We start from the raw sequence: 18,464 nt of genomic DNA on the forward strand, positions 1-18,464 counted from the left end.
GTGGGGCGATGGGGGTATGTGGCGAGTGGGGCGGGGCCGAGGGACGTGGGAACAAGGAGGGAGGCCGGCAATGGTTGGGAAATCAGTGGCACCTGCGGCCCACTGCCGATCTCGAGTCCCACGTAGGAGATGGAAGGATATAAAACTGGAGCGACGACAGTGAAGGACGAGAGAGGACCAGGCCTGGGATTTTAGTTGTGTTTTGATTTTTATTTGTGCGAATCAGTCGTCCGTGAGGGGCTGGTGCGCTGTTTTGTGTTTATTTTGTAATTAAAGTTGTTGTTTGATTGTCTGCCGGTTCCCGCCTCCTTCTTCCGGATGAATACGAAGTTTTAATTCATTACAGTAACTAAATAAATTTTTAATACAGAGATAGTATGTGTACTTAACTGTGCTATTTTGGGAAATTTAAGATGTATTTAAGATGTTCTTAAGATTATCTTAAAAAATAATGATACTAAAAAATATTTTTTAGTATATTAAGTACAATATTAGTGTGTGGAAATAGTGCACTTTAAGTAGCCTACATCATGGAAGTGCACTTGTTTTTCAACTTGGAATAAAAACCATTTAGTTCAGTTGGACAACATTTGCCCTGCTCCGCTTCATACAGCGTATGCTGCAGAGCTGAAGCACAGTGCAGCAGGAGTCAGTTTTCTGGGCAAAAACATTCTAGCACTGTCCCCCACAGCCAATTTAGTTATAATGTTCTTTTTTTTAATTTTGAAAAGCCTGTTTTCTGAGCTATTTACCTGACATTAAGCTATGTTACCAAGGGCTTTTTTTTTTATTATTATAGGAGTCAATGATAACCAGAATGGTTTGGTTGCCCAAAAATCTTCAAAATTTCTTTCACAGAACAGAGTATATAATGGCAGTAAATTTACTAGCTCAAAATCAGTGCTTTACTGTCAAGTGCATTCTTATATGACAAAAATTGCAGTACATTCAATAATATTTATCATTATTAATTAATTTACTCCCAGTCAAAATTTTTGCCCCAGTCCAGCGCTGTTCCACAGTGTTTAGTAAACTTTCTGTAAATTATTAGTCGATAGCCTATTGTCTTACTTTTACGTTTTTGTTAATAACTATTTTGTTAAAAGCTACTCTGTCATTGTACTGTTTTATTGTTGTTGTGCTTTCCAATAAGAATAATAATGAATCTATCTTTGAAGCATTCGTTTTAGTCTTAGAAAGTGAAAGGTATAAAGATGTAACCGCAACAGGAAATTATCTTTTCACCTAGATGAAGAATTCTAAAGCAAAAGTGAAAGCATCCAAACCCCCATAAAATTTAAACTTTAACGTACAGTTTATGCTCAATCCCTCTAATGTAGCTAATGTGAACTAAAGCATTCAATTGCAAATATTGCTGCTAAAGTTGGCAATTAGTTTTTTACATGGATGATTGGTGTTGATAAAATAAAATTACTCATGTGGCATTTGTTTTGTTGTATTTTGCTTTAAAAATCTAAAACTATTTAGAATGATATATACACAAAACCAGAAGAAATCAGAATGCGGCAAAGACATTTTCACAGCACTGTTATTGTGGCATTTTTATTTCATATGATACATTGCTTAAACTTGCTGTAACTACTTCCGACACTTCAAAAGAACCACAAACATATCCTGTGCGAATATAAGAACAACAGCATCATGGTTGAATTTTCACATTAACTATAGTGCGCTTGTACAACAGCTGACTTTTTCATAGATCTAAATCAGACAGATTGCAGAATGCAAATGCAAAAAGCAAATATTTTTAAAAAGATCTTTGGGAAGAAGAAAAAAACAGCCAGAAATACAGATGAGCAGTATCGTCTGATTAAAGACATACCAAAAGACCACACAGAGACTGCAGATGGTAAGACAATAATTTTTCATTTTGATAGCACTTTGCAGAAAGCAATTGTAAACGTTAATGTTAGCTAACATGACCTAACAATGAATGATACATTTGTGCAATATTTATGAATCTTTGTTAACATTAGTTCATTCATTAGTTAGTTCATGTTAGTTCAGGTCCATGAAATAATATTAACAGATACAACTTTGCTGTTAGTTTATGTTAACTAATGTAGTTGATAATGTTAACAAATGGAACCTTAGAGTGTTAGCATTATGTTACAATAATTGAGTAAAATAAGACATTTTGAGGGGGTAAAATTAAAATCTTATTAGCAAAAAAAAAAGTAAAATAAAAAGTTTTGTTTTACATTTAAGTTTAAAATGTCAAAAGTAATTCATGCACATGCATTAAGCAGGAGAACAGAAAAGCACAGTCGATGAGATGCCATCTGGTTCAGGTGTTGAAGTTAGTGGTGAGGCAGGGCTTCACATTCTCAGAACAATTCTGAGTAAACAATCAAACCCTGAGGACACTGACACTGCAGCTGAATTGCCAAAAATCAGCATCACTCAAGAATGGCAAGATAAGTACCTTCAGGAAATAGATCAGATTGTGGAGAACCACTTTCCCACACTGCCAGCAGAGAGACCTCAAGGATCTCAGCTGAAGGAGATACAGGACTTTCTAAAGAGCACAGAGACTATGATATGCAATGGTGTGCTTCGATTAACACCTGCACTGAAAGATGCTGGGCTGCTAGATCATCTGATGGATTGCTACAGCCGTCACATCTTTACCAACCTGGACCTGCTGCTAAACAGAGATCTGTCTGTAAAAGAGATCTTCTGCCTTCTACTGTGGGGAAAAGATGCTTTCTTCAGGTATGTACTGCACATTTGTTAAAATTGTAATATCCGTATACATACAACACAAGTTAATTTTGAAATGAACATTACGTTTAAAAGTTTGGGATGATTGTTTGTTTTTAGTTATTTTTGGAAGATGATGATGAAGAGCAAGGATGCACTATACCAACCAAAAATGACACTAAAGACATTAATTAAATTTCAAATAAAGCTGTTTTTTTCTAACCTTGTTTTTCAAAGTATCACAGAATCTCTAAAATATTAAGCAGCACATTTGTTAACTATGATAGCAATAAGAAATATTTATTGAGTAGCAAATCAGCATATCAGAATGATATCTGAAAGAATTTAGCTAGGCCTATACTGTATATACGGAACATTTTAATTTTAGTTGCTAACTCAGTTGTTGCCTAATGGTTAGAGATGCTGCTGGTTTGAGTTTCAGTACCAGCAGGAATTGTAGGTGAGGGAGTGAATGCACAGCACTCTTTTCTCTATTAGGTATTCTATCCTCAATAAGTGAGACCACACGTCACATTCTTTTTAGTTTTTTCTAATCGTTTTTAGATCTCTTAAAATGTAAACATTTTGGTTTCATTTTCAGTCAAATAAGCAGCTTTGGTGAGCATTAGAGAATTCTTTCATAAACATTAAAAATCTTACCAACCTCATGCTTTTGAACAGTATAAGTGCTCATTTCAAGTGAACATCGCTTGATTGTGCCATCCCAAAGAAGCATAAAGTCACTTTTACGGACTTTTAAATTAAATGTTCCCTCCTGGTGGAATGACCTCCCCAACTCAATCCGAGCAGCTGAGTCCTTAGCCATCTTCAAGAATCGACTTAAAACCCATCTCTTCCATCATTATTTGACCCTCTAACTTTAACACTCACTATTCTAATTCAATTCTTAAAAAAAAAAATCTAACTACCTTTTTTATCTTTTTGTATTCTATTTTCTTTTCATTTATTATGCAATTGTGTGTGTGTGTAAAGACCTCTAACACTAGCTTGCTCTAGTCTTTTTTTGTTCTATCTGTTTTCTTTATATTTATTATATTATTTAAAAGCCCATGCTACGTGACCTAACTGAGACTTGTGGGGAAGTCGTGGCCTAATGGTTAGAGAGTCAGACTCTCAATCGAAGAGTTGTGAGTTCGAGTCTCGGGCCGGCAGGAATTGTGGGTGGGGGGAGTGCATGTACAGTGCTCTCAATACCACGACCTAGGTGCCCTTGAGCAAGGCATCAAACCCCCAACTGCTCCCTGGGTGCCGCACCATAAATGGCTGCCCACTGCTCTGGGTGTGTGTTCATGGTGTGTGTGTGTTCACTGCTCTGTGTGTTCACTTCGGATGGGTTAAATGCAGAGCATGAATTCTGAGTATGGGTCACCATACTTGGCTGAATGTCACTTCACTTATAGCACTTATATTTCATTGCTCTTTTTGTTGTTTTTGATTGCTTCCACTTTCCTCATTTGTAAGTTGCTTTGGATAAAAGCGTCTACTAAATAAATGAATAAATGTAAATTACTGTTTCAGTTCAGAATCAAAACTGAGAGTGTACGATCCTCTGCTGTTGACAAGAGGGTTTGAGAGAGCAAAGCAGAAACTACTGCAAGTACATAAGGTGAGACTTCATAGTATCCACTTTATTTTTAACACAAGAGCAGGCCCTTTGTAACTTAAATGTGTGAGGCTTCCGCTGTAATTCACTTCCAGTTATTTAGCATTACCAAAACAGTCCGATATGCTGCTTTATAGTCCCAGACAGCAAGCAGTTTCGGCCCAGATCTGGCCCGCGTGAGATTCATGTGGGCCAGATGTGGGCCGGATCTGGGCAGAAACTGCTTGCTGTCTGGGGTGCTAACTGCTATTTCTTTTTTATTTCATTAACTATCAGCATTCATTAAGTATCAGCTATTATAGTAATCATAAACACATTGGTCGTAGCGCAAACTCCACATGGCAAAATAAGGTGGATGGTCTTCATTTTATTTAAATTCTTTGACTTTACTGACTCATGTACTGTAGCAATAATGCATGGAAGGACCCAAAACATGAGAGGTGTAACAAACATGTATTTCTGCCCCACTTAAATAGGATGAGATCTCCAAGCTTCTACAGAACATCCTGTGCTATGATGAGGAACATGGTCATAATGAGAACTCAATGGATAATGAAACTTTCATCAGTATTCACTTAGATGTCATTAAGGTAGCTCTGAGAGAGAGACAGAAAGTGAAGCAAGACTTATTTTTGTTTACTCATATAAAAAGGTATCAGAGGGGATTTGAATATGATATATTGCTAATCTGTTTCCTGTTTTGTTTTTACAGGTCCTGAATTGTACTATTTTAGAAGCTGAAAAGGTTGGTCTGACTTTGATGCATGCCGTACAAATACTCTGTAGTGAAGAGCTGCAGGATTTTGTTCAGAAGTAGGTTTTTCTATATTGTTTTACACCTTTAAAGTTCACACATTAAAGCACGGATGCCAAACTCAGAGTTACAGAGTTAGCTTCAACCCTAATTAAACACAACTGATTAAGCTAATCTAGTCCTTCTGGCTTATTTGAAAACTGCACGGTTTGTGTGGAGCAGGTGTGGAACTTATGAGTTGACAAATCTTACGACAAATTTTATTTAAACTAATTTACTATCAGTACAGATGCTGCTTCACGAGTTCATCCTTACATCTAATCTGATAGAAAATAGTAAGCATATGGCATTCATGTGCATTCAACTCATAAAGACAATCTATCCGACATGACTTGAACGCACCATAAACTCTGCAGGGCTGTGGCCCTCCAGGAACTGAGTTTAACATTCCCGCAATACATTATTCTCATTTAATGAGTATCTAATTATTATGATCTTTATAGTGTTTGGTTGTTGGAGAGGTGAGGTTTGTAATCCTGTACTTAATAGCTATAAATGTGTTTTCTTAGGTATGTGGATGCTGAGAATGAACGTCTTAAAAAACTAACATTTACAGAGAAAAACTCTGTGAATCTGTTTCGGATAATCAACACGTGCATGCAACTCAGGTATTTACTAATGATGATTCAATAATGAACTAATATGTGGCTCAGGACCTGTAACAGTGTATAATTAAATGGATAGTTCACCCCAAAAAATTAAATTCTGTAATTAATTACCCTCGTGTCGTTCCAAACCCGTAAGACCTTCGTTCATCTTTGAAACACAAAATAAGAAATTTACCTAACAAAATAGTCCATGTAATATCAGTGGTTACCCATAATGTTATGACATTACTAGAATACTTTTTGTGTGCAAAGGCAAAAAAAAAAAATTACAATTTAAACCTTATTTAAATGTTTCTTCTTTAGTCTTAGCTGTGTTCACGAGAGTACCGCAAGACACATACATGTGCATTCCTTAATTTTTGGGTGAAATATCCCTTTAAACTGGAAAACAGGTGAAGATATATTTGTCACCCTTCATTTTTTCAAAGTGGCAGTATAATTGTGGGGATATTAAGTTAAAGTGACTAATATTTGACTTCCATAATTGGCTAAAATATCATATCTACCTTGAAACCTTGCCTCATTGTTATAATTAGTGTCATTATATCTTGTGATTGTGTTATTTTTTTTTAAATATTTGTACTAAAAGTATATATATATATATTTTTTTACTGCACTTTTTATTGCACCTCTTATTGGATGTTCTCTAAATTGGCCTTTCATTACAGTTAACCTTTAACTTTTTTTGCAGTTTTATCATAAAACCAGTGTTATTTGTACCTATAGATGCTATGCTGCACAAATCAGTCCAGATGTTAGCAACAGTGATATCTACTCAAGTACTTTATGCATGCTACAGAAACTGGAAGATAAATCTTCATCCATTGTACAGAAGATCATGAGCTGCTCAGCACAGGTATGTTTTGATTTTTTTTCTCCCACTGTTGAGCATTAAAAATTAAGTATCCATATCATTTAGGATTATTTTGGCAGCATCCATTCATATCAGACTATCTCTCTGGGTTAAGTTACTGATGAAGGATAATGAAACCTTTCCTAACACATTTATATATCAAACTTACAGTTCTGTTTCTCTTTAAATGTTCATTTGTAGGCCAATTTAGAAAGTTATTTCAAGAAAAGGAATGGACATATTTATATCCTAATGGAGGCAATTAAAACGCAGTGTGCATCTCTGCCTGAGGCGGCCTCAGAGATCAAAACGGTACGCACAGTGTATGACCTTAAAACCAAGCAAAAAGATTCAAGCTCCATGTCTCAGCTTCAGTCTCTCTAACAATCTTTTTTATTCCTGACAGGTCGTTGTGAAAATAGCTTTTGACAGTGTTTCCAAAGTGTACCTGGATTGCCTGATGAAGACAAAGTTCAGAAACCTAGAGCAGTGTTGGGGAAATGCTGAGGAAAAGATAAAAGAGGATGTTCAATATTTTCATGAAACATTCTCTGAACTGGTGAAAAAAATACCTTTTTTTATTCCTCAAATAACTGTTGTTTTTAAGTGCTGATTTCCTGATCCAGAAAACAGCAACATTCAGCATAATTGTTCCCCATATTTGGTTTGAGTAAATTGAATTTTGCTTGCAGAATGGCATTGTTCCCCAGCAAAACCAGCTCCTTCAGAGAATGAGTGAAGTTTTACATTGCAGTGATGTAGAAGCACTAAAGATTACCTGTTGCAATTTGTTCAGAGATTTCCCTCAGGACAGGTGAACTCAGATCACCATTAACACTTCACTACAAATGCAAACATGTATTTACAGTTGTTTCAAATGGAGTGAGAGTATTCAAACAGAGAATGTGTGATGTTGTTTTCATCATCCAGTGCAATAATTCTTCTTCTGATTGTTTTGCAGTGAGCAGTATGTACCTGGTCTGCTGCGCTGGAAGGGGGATTTATCGGAGCGACAGGTGAGGGAAGTGCTGGATGTGACCCGGGATATGATCCAGGAATTTGGCCTGTGTCCAGTTCCTACAAGTGTCACTCGCTGTCCTCTGAAGGGACTTTTTTGTTGTAAATAGTATAAAGTACAAATACATGTATATATATATATATATATATATATATATATATATATATATATATATATATATATATATATATATATATATATATATATATATATATATATATATATATATATATATATATATATATATATATATATATATATATATATATATATATATATATATATATATATATATATATATATATATACCGTATATATATTACAATAGAAGTGAAAATAAACAAAGAATATTGTATTTGAAGAATGTGTGTTATTTAATTGTATAATCCTCTTTTATGTAGTTCATTTGGTAAAGGTGTATTTTTTAACAAGGTCCTAAATCTTTTCTTTAACAACTGTCTACACTGAATGCAGGCATCAAAGCTGCAGAGCTACTCCAGTAACTTTATTTTCTCAGTCTGTCTGAAATAAAAAATACTTTTTAAAATGTGTCTAACCATTCATTAACGTAGCCCACTTATTATGTTCATGCTGTTACTTTCTCCTCCTGATATTAAGATGTGTTTTTGGTGATCTGATCAGTTGAAAATAAAGGTGGAATTGGAAACAATTAACCATGTAAAGCCTAAAACTTGAAATAATAGTCTGAACAATTCATTTTATTTTTTTAAGTGGAACTGTTTATTGAAACGTTATATACCTACTTGCATAAAATGCATATAAACCAGCTGCCACTCTATATCTCCCAATCATATTCTTAATAAGATGATTTTTAAACACTAAATTTTTTGGTCCATTAAGTGTTAATATTGAAATATTACTAACAATATAAAAAGTCTTTTACTCACTTAAAAAGGTATAAACTATCAATTAGATGGTAGAAGATGTAGTATATTGAGTACAACAGGTTTTTAGGCAAAGTTTTGATTTTGAAGCCTTAGAAGAATTTTTATATCAAATATAATAGAGTATTCTTTAAGCAGTAAGGTTTAAGCAGCATTAAAGCACTGTAAGGTAATATTCTGGTTTGTCAGCATGCCTTAACTTCACACTGATGGGAAACAGATGGATTCTGTTTTACCAGTGCTGCCACTTGATCTACTGTTTTTGTTTCAGTTCAATAAAAGCACAAGTCACTGCCACTGGCATTTTTAAGGGCCGTTTTGTAACTTTCATTTTCCCTTTCCCTGTTATAAGATGTAACTTCTTGCCACTGTGCATGGTCTTTGGTACAATATGATGATTATAGTTTGTAACACAGTACAGTGAATATTTGGTTTGGTATGGCACACCAAGAGGTCACAGTTTCACTTTCGTTTTCACCTACATGGTGTCACAGCTTTCAGACAGCCTTTTAGCTCCAAGACCATTGAATCAGTGAGGTGTGAGGAAAGTACTGAGCTTTGGATAAAAGCGTCTGCTAAATGACTAAATGTAAATGTTATAGTATCAAAGTATAGTAAAATGTGCTATTTCTAAAATATTTGTATGACACACCCAAGGGCTAGGCTTGCCTGCAGTCTTCTCTTAAATGCTGTCATAACGCCTTAAACCGTCAGTTATTAAGCTGCCAACACAATGGATGGAATGTCTATTCATTAAGGTAATCTTCCAGTAATATAACAGTACCTGCTTCCCTGCAAGCTCATTAGTTACCCCGGTGTATTCTGTGTGACAAGGAAGCTTTTTATTTGTGTCAGTCAAGTATGGAGTTTGAGCACAAGAGAAAGACAAGCTTTTTGTTCAGGAGGAAAACTAAAAAAGGGAAAGAAAAAATTGAGCAGACAGATGGTAAGATACTATCATGTTATTTCTCTGTCTCTGATCTAAATCATTTATGAAAGTAAGTGTTTTTGCTCTCGTTGGAAAGCCTCACATCTTTCCATCATTATAAAATGCAAGCATATTGTTTAAAGTTTTTCAGCATTTTGTTTGTTGGAATGGTTTGATGAATTACATGAGTGGTTTAGTAATTTATTATAAAATACATTCAAATTACATTTTCCCAAAACATGATATTTATGAATTAATAATTAAAGATTTTTTTAAATAATGTTTAATGCTGAAGATGTGTACGTTCACATCTATCAAAGTGCAACCCATACCTTTTTTTCATTAATCATGCACACTTTTATTTGTCAGTGAATCTTTCATCAGGGGAACAGGCATCTGAATTCAGTTCACAGCAGTCCGGTGTTCCTGAACTCATTGCTCTAGATGTTGAAGCACATAACAAGAAAGTGCTTCATACTCTCAGAAAGATTTTGAGTGATGAATCAACCCCTGAGGACTTTGACGCTGCAGTTGAGGTGTTGAAAACACTGAGCAAACTGAATAACAACTTCTCTCAAGATTGGATTTGTAAGTACCTTCAGGAAATTGATCAGTTTGTGGAGAACCACTTTCCCATGCTGCCAGCAGAGGGACCACAAGGATCTCAGTTGGAGCAGTTAAAGGACTTTCTTAAGAGAACACATAGCAAGATATATGATGAGGTGCTTCGATTAACACCTGCACTGAAAGATGCTGGGCTGCTAGATCACCTGAAGGACAGTTACAGCCGCCAAATCTTTACCAATCTGGACCTGCTGCTAAACAGAGATCTGTCTGAAAAAGAGATCTTCTGCCTTCTACTGTGGGGAAAAGATGTTTTCTTCAGGTATAAAAATGATTGTCTTTTATTTTTTGTAAATGTAATAAACAAATGAAGCATGAACTATTGACAAATTAATTTATGTTACAGTTCAGACTCACAGTATTTCTTCAGAGTGCACGACCCTCTGCTGTTGACTGGATGGTTTCAGAAAGCAACAGAGAAACTGCTGCCGAATCTGCAGGTCATGATATGCACCATCTGTATTTGTTAAATGTATTTGCATTGTAATAGGCTAAAAAGAGTACCCCAAATTAGCAAAACACTTAGGAATGACATAAAACTCTGTCCTGCTTGAACTGTAACAGAATTACATCCGCACGACTCTTCAGAACATCCTGGACTATGATGAGCAACATAGACATAATGGAGAGTCAATGGATGAAGAAACGTTCATCAGAGTTCACTTAGATGTCACTAAAGTGAGTAAAACACTTGGTTTTAAAAAGAGGATTTTTAAAAGTTTTTAAATGTATTGTATTGCACACTTATTTCATGTTGTTATGTCTTTACAGTGTCTGAATTATGTTATTCAGAGTTTTCAGGAATTCAGTCACACGCTGATGTGTGCGGTACAAACGCTCTGCCTTCAAGAGCTTCATCATTTTGTTCAGGTGTAAGTGTCTTAAGTCTTCACATTATCAATGTATTTATTTTTATGCATTTTTTTTCTTTAGAAAAACATACCAAAGTATTATGAATAATAATACAAACTTTTTCTTCAATTCTTCTATTCTATTTTTTTTTTCTAGGTATGTGCAGGCAGAGAAAAAACGCCTGGAAAAACAACAACCCCTGAAGAAAAATTCTGTGCATCTGTTTCGGCTCATCAGCACCTGTAGGCAACTCAGGTGATTTCTATTTTTAAAGATTAACATAATTATACATCAATAAAACCTGTCAGTTAACAGTATATTTAACTGGCATTTTCCTGTGCATAATGTTCTGAGGTTCATTTTGTCATAAAAACAGTTTTATGCATTTATTTATTTTGTAGATTTCTTGCTCCTCAACTCAACAATCCAGATATAAACAACAATGAAGACTTCTCAAACATTATCCACATGTTAAAGGAGATGGAGGATCACGTTCTGTCTATTGTACAGAAGATGATGAAACACATAGCAGAGGTAACATCATTTCATCATGAATAGTTTATGTACAGAAGGAAAGTTGAGGGATTTTCCAAATTCCCAAAAAATGAATGTCTCAGTCATCGATAGAGGTTTATATTAGTTAGCTTACATACCTGCCTAACATTTTTTCAACAATGAAGTTGTAACCTTTTGTAATAAGGTGTTTACTTTAATGAAGTTAATGCATTATGAACTAACAATGAACAATACCTGGAGTGTTAATTATGGAAAAATGGTTGTTATTGTTCATGATACCGAAAGGCATTCTAGAGGGCAGGATTTTGTGGTTGCATTCATTTTTTGCAATAGGCCAAATTCAGGAAAAGCATACAAAAAAACTCTAGTTTCTTTGTAAATGTACATTTCTAGGCCCTTTTAAAAAAACATTTTAAAGAAGGAGGTGAGCAAATCCAAGCACTTACAGAGGCAATCCAACAGCAATGTGCATCTCTAACTCAGACTGATGTGGGAAAAGAGATTCAGGAGGTTGGTGCTCAGATACACAGTCTAACTCAAATAAAAAAATATATATAAATTTTTTTTTACACATCCACTGCTCCTCTGCCCCACTTTCTTTCTGACAGATCTTTCTGAATGTATCTGATGACTGTGTTTCACGCGTGTATCTGGATTGCCTGATGAAGAGCAAGTTCAGCCAGCTAGAGATGAGATGGGGAAATGTTGGAGAAAGGATAAGCAAGGACGTTCTCAGTTTACACAACACATTCACTGAACTGGTAAGAAGAACTCTAAAACATTTCATTTTATTACACTCTTAAAAATGGTTACAAAAGGGGATGTTCACCCCGATGCCATAGAAGAACTACTTTCAGTGAACAAGTTTTAAAAGCACAGTTTTTTTTTGTTCTAAGTGTGAAGAAACATTATGTATCTGTTTTATTTTACAGAATGTCAGTGCTGACCAGAAGAACCATCTCCTTCAGAGACTCAGTGAAGTTTTGCTTCACGGTGATGTAGATGCACTGAAGATTACTTGTTGTGCTTTGTTCAGAGATTTCCCTCAGGAGAGGTAAACTTAGCCAATAACACTTAAATTAGTACATATTTTGTATTACAGGCCTGGAAATATGTGTTATTTATGAGAGTATTCATGTTTATAAGAGTGATGTTGTTTTCATCAGACAGTGCAGTGAATTCTTCTTCTCAATGTTTTACAGTGAGCAGTATGTACCTGGTCTGCTGCGCTGGAAGGGTGTGTTTTCAGAGCGACAGGTGTGGGAAGTGCTGGATGTGAGCCGAGAGTTCAGCCTCGATCTGAAGCCTAGACTCGTCACCTGTCAGCCTCTGAAGGGACTTTTCTGTTTTCTTTGATGGGAATAACACCATCAGCCAGAATTTAAAAACTTCCTGAACATTATTTTGGTGACAGACTTAACTCTCAAGGGTTCAGATTCTGAGCTGTCCACAAGCAAACCTCACTGAGGTGTGAAACCCCCGAAGCCTAATGCAATTACCAGATATAAAATTCTATCCAGAAGTGATACAAGTCTGTAAATGAGACTTGACAAGATTAAACAATTAGCTGATAGATGATTTCATGCGCCTGGAGGGTGAACGACAGATCAAGGCAAGTGTGAGTTTGAATGAACTTATATATCTTATTTAACTGGAAGGCGTTACAATCAACTGAGCATCAGCTGATGCTGGCTGTCACGCCATGGTCTGCCTGAACATATGTTTGAGCTCCATTCGTCACTCAGACTACAATAAAAGAATTGACAAAAATCATTGCCAATGCCCTATGCAGAATTAATTCCTTTGACAATTAAAAATGTGTGTGTGTTTTTTTTTTTGTTGTAACCAGTGGGTAGCTTTGTGTATCTTTTACCTCATTTGTGTTGAACTTCATGAAGAAGAGTTTCTTTTCTTTGTTTATCTGATTGCACTGCATGATTGACAGAAATGGGAGAAGTGTTACCTTCGGAGTCGGTTTGATTTTTGTAATTAATTTTTTGGTTCACAAGTTTAATGATTCATTTGTTTTTGTGGGGTTTGTAGAGAAGTGGGTGCCATTTGTTCTGAAGTGGAGTTTCCCCGTTTATGTTAGTTAGGGAGTTAACTTATTTAGCTGTACTTTTGTTTTCTGCCTGTTTTAGTTTAGTTATAGTTGGTTTATGAGGAGTTAGTTATTTTTGTTGTTTTAGAAATATGTTATTATTGTTATTTTATTTTATTTTATTTTTTTTACAAAATTACAATTTTATTTCACAAATAATTTCAGTATGTACTAACTGATTGCAAAAGGCCTGAGCCAGAGCAAATCTAAAAAAGCAAGCAAATACACATAAGCAATGTTTTGAAAGCAAAATTCATATGATCCTCACTATGGAAAAGAAGCTCCTGCTAAACTGGAGTGAGTCTTGATTTTCACTGAACTGATTTTGGCTACAAGTGAAACTCTTCAGGATACTAATGTAGTCTGATGGAAAAAGATTTCGCTTGAGTCTCAGCCCAGCAGAAATATGATGCTCACTGTAACAAGAACACAGACAGGAGAAAAGTGCAGCAGTCATTTTTGTTTTCCTGAATAATTAAACAGCAGAAACCACCAAATCTAAGATCAGGGTGTGATCTCATAGTGATTGTTTGTGCTGTTTATTTTGAACCTTTTTGAATGTATTGGATATGGTATTTGGTGAATGATTCTATTATATTCTTTACAGATAACATTTTCATGTTGACTTTTTTGTGTCTTACCAAATCATGCTGCTATGATATTAATAAAAATAATAATAGTGATAATAAAAGCTTCCAGTCCTCATTCGACCTTACAGTGAAAAGCAGAGGATAAGGTATAGAGAATGAATGGATGGAAAATAATAATAGTGACTGAACCCAATAGAGAATAATTAAGAATAAAAGTACTGGGAAATCAAATCTAACCTCTGATTTACCTCAATTGTTGCATTTATCATTTAATATGGAACACTGCCCAACCTTTTTTCTTAAACCTGCTGCAACTATTTCTGATACTTCAAATGAACCACAGTCATATCCTGTGCATAAGAGAAGAACAAAAACAATCATGGTTGAGTTAAATTTCACCATTTAATGCACCTGTACAAAAGCTTACATTTTCATAGATCCAAATCAGACAGGCCTCAAAATCTAAAAGCCCTTATTAAATAAAGTGATATTACATTTTGGAGTAAAATAAAAACAGCCAAGAATAAATATGAGTGGTATCCTCCGGTGAAAGACATGCAAACACACTATACAGAGACCTCCGATGGTAATTTTATTTTAGGAAATTTTTTATTTTTGTAACACTTTACAATATTTGTTATCATTAATGCATTAACTAACATGAGCTAACAATGAGCAAATATATTTGTCACGTTATTTATTAATCTTTGTTAGTGTTGTTATCTAATGCAGCTAACTAATGGTAACACATAGAACCTTACTGAAAAGTGGTACCATTATGTTAATTGAGTAATTAAGTGATAAAAAGTATTTTGAGTTGAACATTTCAAAAGCAATTCATGCACAGAAATTTACATGCGTTTTTGAGTAGTTTGAGCAGGAGAAAAGGAAACCACAGTCGACCCTGTGATGCCATCTGGTTTAGCTGTTGAAGTGAGTGGCGAGAAAGAGCTCACTATTCTCAGAATCATTCTCGAGGACGCTTTCACTGCAGCTGCAATGCTGAAAATAAATTCTCTCAAGAATGGCACCATACCTTCATGATATAGATCAGATCAGTTTGTGGTGAACCACTTTTCCATGCTGCCAGCAGAGAGAGCTCAGGTGAAGCAGTTAAATGACTTTCAAAAGAGAACACATAGCAAGATATATGATGAGGTGCTTCGATTAACACCTGCTCTGAAAGATGCTGGGCTGCTAGATCATCTGAAGGACAGTTACAGCCGCCAAATCTTTACCAACCTGGACCTGCTGCTAAACAGAGATCTGTCTGAAAAAGAGATCTTCTGCCTTCTACTGTGGGGAAAATATGTTTTCTTCAGGTATACTGCACATTTGTTGTACATGTATTAAGCATGTACATATAACAAAGAAGTTAACTTTGAAATGTACACTGCTTAATAAAATTATAAGTGCTGAAGATTCAGCTTTGCTGTCACAGAAATAAAATTGTATTTTAAATGTATATTCAAATAGTATTTTTAAATTAGAATAAAATTTCTTAATGTTGATATTTCTTATTATTCGATTTCTAACTTTTTTATGAGCATCTTATTTAATGCACGAGAGGGCCTAAAATGAGAGGTGTAACACATGTATCTCTACCCCACTTTACTGTCACAAAACGACATCTCAACATATCTACAGAACATTCTTAGATGTCACTCAGGTAACTCTTGTAAAGAGAGAAAGTGAAGCTAGACTTAGCTATTAGCTATAGACTAAGCTATTTTTATTTTCTCATGTAAATAGGTGCTATTTTTGGATATGAACTGTGCTATTTTAGATGCTCAGAAGGTTGGTCTGACTTTGATGCATCCAGTACAAATACTCTGTAGTGGAGAGCTGCATGATTTTGTTCAGAAGTAGGTTTATCTATCTTCAGTTCAATTGAATTCATTTCAAGTTTATCTGTACAGCGCTTTTTACGATACAAATCATTGCAAAGCAACTTTACAGAAAATTAAGTTTCTACAATATTTAGTAGTAGCTTATAAGTGGTTACTGTCAGTTTATGTGCATATGACAGAAATCTTCTGAAAAATTAATACAAGACGTAGTCAACCAGATGAAGAACACTATTAACAGTAATTACTATATGATGCAGTCACACTTGTAGCAATATTTGTTAGTTCTGTTTGTTGTTTCAGGGTTAGTATCATCTGAGGTCCTCCGAGGGGTTGGCATGATCTCTTCTCAGGTGTTCTGTATCCAGACTGGAGCTTGTGTAAATCCTTGTTACCACGAGATTGCAAAACAGAGAAACAAATAGAGACATCATTAGCGTAGCTGCTGTTCCAACAAAGTAAAATTAATTCGTTTAACCCAAACTAAAGAATAAGAATGTGCATAAGATACAACTGCAGTCACAAATTATGAGATGCATTATTTGAATGCTTGGTGAAAGAGATGTGTTTTTAATCTAAATTTAAACAGAGAGAGTGTGTCTGAACCCCGAACATTATTAGGAAGGCTATTCCAGAGTTTGGGAGCCAAATGCGAAAAAGCTCTACCTCCTTTAGTGGACTTTGCTATCCTAGGAACTACCAAAAGTCCAGCGTTTTGTGACCTTAGGGAGCGTGATGGGTTGTAACGTGGTATAAGGCTAGTTACATGAGAAGGGTCTGGCTGCAGACTTGCACTTGCACTCTCAGACTTGCATTCTCAGACTTCCACTAACACGCACGATTTGAGTTGATTGCAAGAGACGTCACAGGTATCGGAGAGTGCAAGTAGCGATTGCAAGTGACATTGTAATTTAGTTTATTTTTTCTTGTCTTCACCACCTGGCTACTGTTATAAAATGTTGGTTAATTAAAAAAAAAACGTAATAAAAAATTCAACAAAATAAAAGATAAAGACCGCAAGTGATGTCACTAGCGGAAGTGCAAGTGTCTGAGAGTGCAAGTCTGAAAATGCAGGTCTGAGAGTCCAAGTGCAAGTCTGCAGCCAGACCTTCTTGGGTTACATAGGTATGCAGGAGCCAAACCATTTAGGGCCTTATAGGTAAGTAATAATAATTTGTAACTGATACGGAACTTAATAGGTAGCCAGTGCAGAGAATGTAAAATTGGTGTAATATGATCATATTTTCTTGACCTGGTGAGGACTCTAACAGCTGCATTTTGGACACCCTGTAGCTTGTTTATTGAAGATGCAGGACAACCACCAAGCAGTGCATTACAATAGTCCAGTCTAGAGGTCATGAATGCATGAACTAGCTTTTCTGCATCAGAAACAAGTAACATGTTTCGTAGCTTGGCAATGTTTCTATGATGGAAGAATGCAGTTTTTGTAACATGGGAAATATGGTTTTCAAAAGACAAGTTGCTGTCTAATATAACACCCAGATTTTTGAATGTTGAGGAAGTAATAGATTCGTCTAGTTGCAAACTGTAGTCTACGAGATTCTGTGTACTGTTTTTTGGTCCAGTAAGTAATATCTCTGTCTTATCTGAATTTAATAGGAGAAAATTATTGGTCATCCAGTCTTTTAAATTATTACCCCCTCTGTTAGCTTAGATAATTTAGAAGTTTCATCTGGTCTCGTTGAGATATATAGTTGAGTATCATCAGCATAACAGTGGAAACTAATCCCGTATTTTCTAAAAACCCTGTCTGTTTACTTAAGTAACAGATATAGGGGTCATGCCATAACATATTTTTAATACGACTGACTTTATATTAAATGTGAATTTAACATTGAAAGTTAATGTGATATAAATATTGCTACTAATCTTTCATTGTTCAGAAAGAGAGCAAATAACATTTACATTATCAAAGATCATTTTCACTGACAGTCTAGGTTTCAATCACACTCAGAAACTCCCATTAAAATCACTGAAACTGTTAACACTGTGAAATCAATATCTTAATTAAAGATTCGTACACACATCTGCACTTTGTTGTTTCTGACGAGAGAATTCTCCAGAAAGAGGTATTCCGTCAGCGAGCGAGTGAAGGAAGCACCGGCATTTTAGCGATGACTCATCGGAACACCTCTGATTGGCCAATGCTTTAATAAGCTCAAAAGAATCATGTGTGATTGGTTATAATGCGCAGTGCTGTAAAAACGCATCTGTCTCTGGCTCAGCGCCAGCAAGCAATCACAGATCTGAATTTAGCAGCTGAGGATATGACTTGCTGAACGTACTCGCACCGGTATTATTGTATTAAAATTAATTAAAATCTTAATCGGCTATTTTTTGTCTTTTGGAAGCTGCATTCAACTTGACTCCCCTCTGTTATAAGCCACACACGTACAACAAACAAATGTCAGAGGTATTGTGTACTGTAATCGAATGTAG

At 35.3% G+C, this 18,464-nt stretch overlaps 2 protein-coding genes across 3 annotated transcripts; both read left to right on the plus strand.

The window, feature by feature from the left end:
• Positions 1 to 1,640: 1,640 nt before the first annotated feature.
• LOC132156602 (uncharacterized) lies at positions 1,641 to 7,762 on the plus strand. Of its 2 annotated transcripts, none has more exons than XM_059565547.1 (11): positions 1,641 to 1,870; positions 2,268 to 2,736; positions 4,264 to 4,351; positions 4,825 to 4,938; positions 5,061 to 5,161; positions 5,672 to 5,770; positions 6,497 to 6,626; positions 6,825 to 6,935; positions 7,030 to 7,182; positions 7,316 to 7,437; positions 7,585 to 7,762. In XM_059565547.1, the coding sequence occupies exons 1-11, from the start codon at positions 1,744 to 1,746 to the stop codon at positions 7,748 to 7,750; spliced, it is 1,680 nt and encodes a 559-aa protein (XP_059421530.1). In that variant the 5' UTR covers positions 1,641 to 1,743; the 3' UTR covers positions 7,751 to 7,762. The 2 variants fall into 2 exon arrangements, with proteins under 2 accessions (XP_059421530.1, XP_059421531.1); XM_059565548.1 differs by having other exon boundaries at positions 2,271 to 2,736.
• An 852-nt stretch (positions 7,763 to 8,614) lies between these two features.
• LOC132156604 (uncharacterized) lies at positions 8,615 to 12,851 on the plus strand. The gene is made up of 10 exons (XM_059565550.1): positions 8,615 to 10,360; positions 10,445 to 10,538; positions 10,663 to 10,776; positions 10,870 to 10,970; positions 11,107 to 11,205; positions 11,352 to 11,484; positions 11,860 to 11,976; positions 12,075 to 12,227; positions 12,399 to 12,520; positions 12,669 to 12,851. The coding sequence occupies exons 1-10, from the start codon at positions 10,110 to 10,112 to the stop codon at positions 12,820 to 12,822; spliced, it is 1,338 nt and encodes a 445-aa protein (XP_059421533.1). The 5' UTR covers positions 8,615 to 10,109; the 3' UTR covers positions 12,823 to 12,851.
• Positions 12,852 to 18,464: the final 5,613 nt, after the last annotated feature.

Source organism: Carassius carassius, chromosome 14 (genome assembly GCF_963082965.1).
Source record: "Carassius carassius chromosome 14, fCarCar2.1, whole genome shotgun sequence".
Taxonomy (NCBI): domain Eukaryota; kingdom Metazoa; phylum Chordata; class Actinopteri; order Cypriniformes; family Cyprinidae; genus Carassius; species Carassius carassius.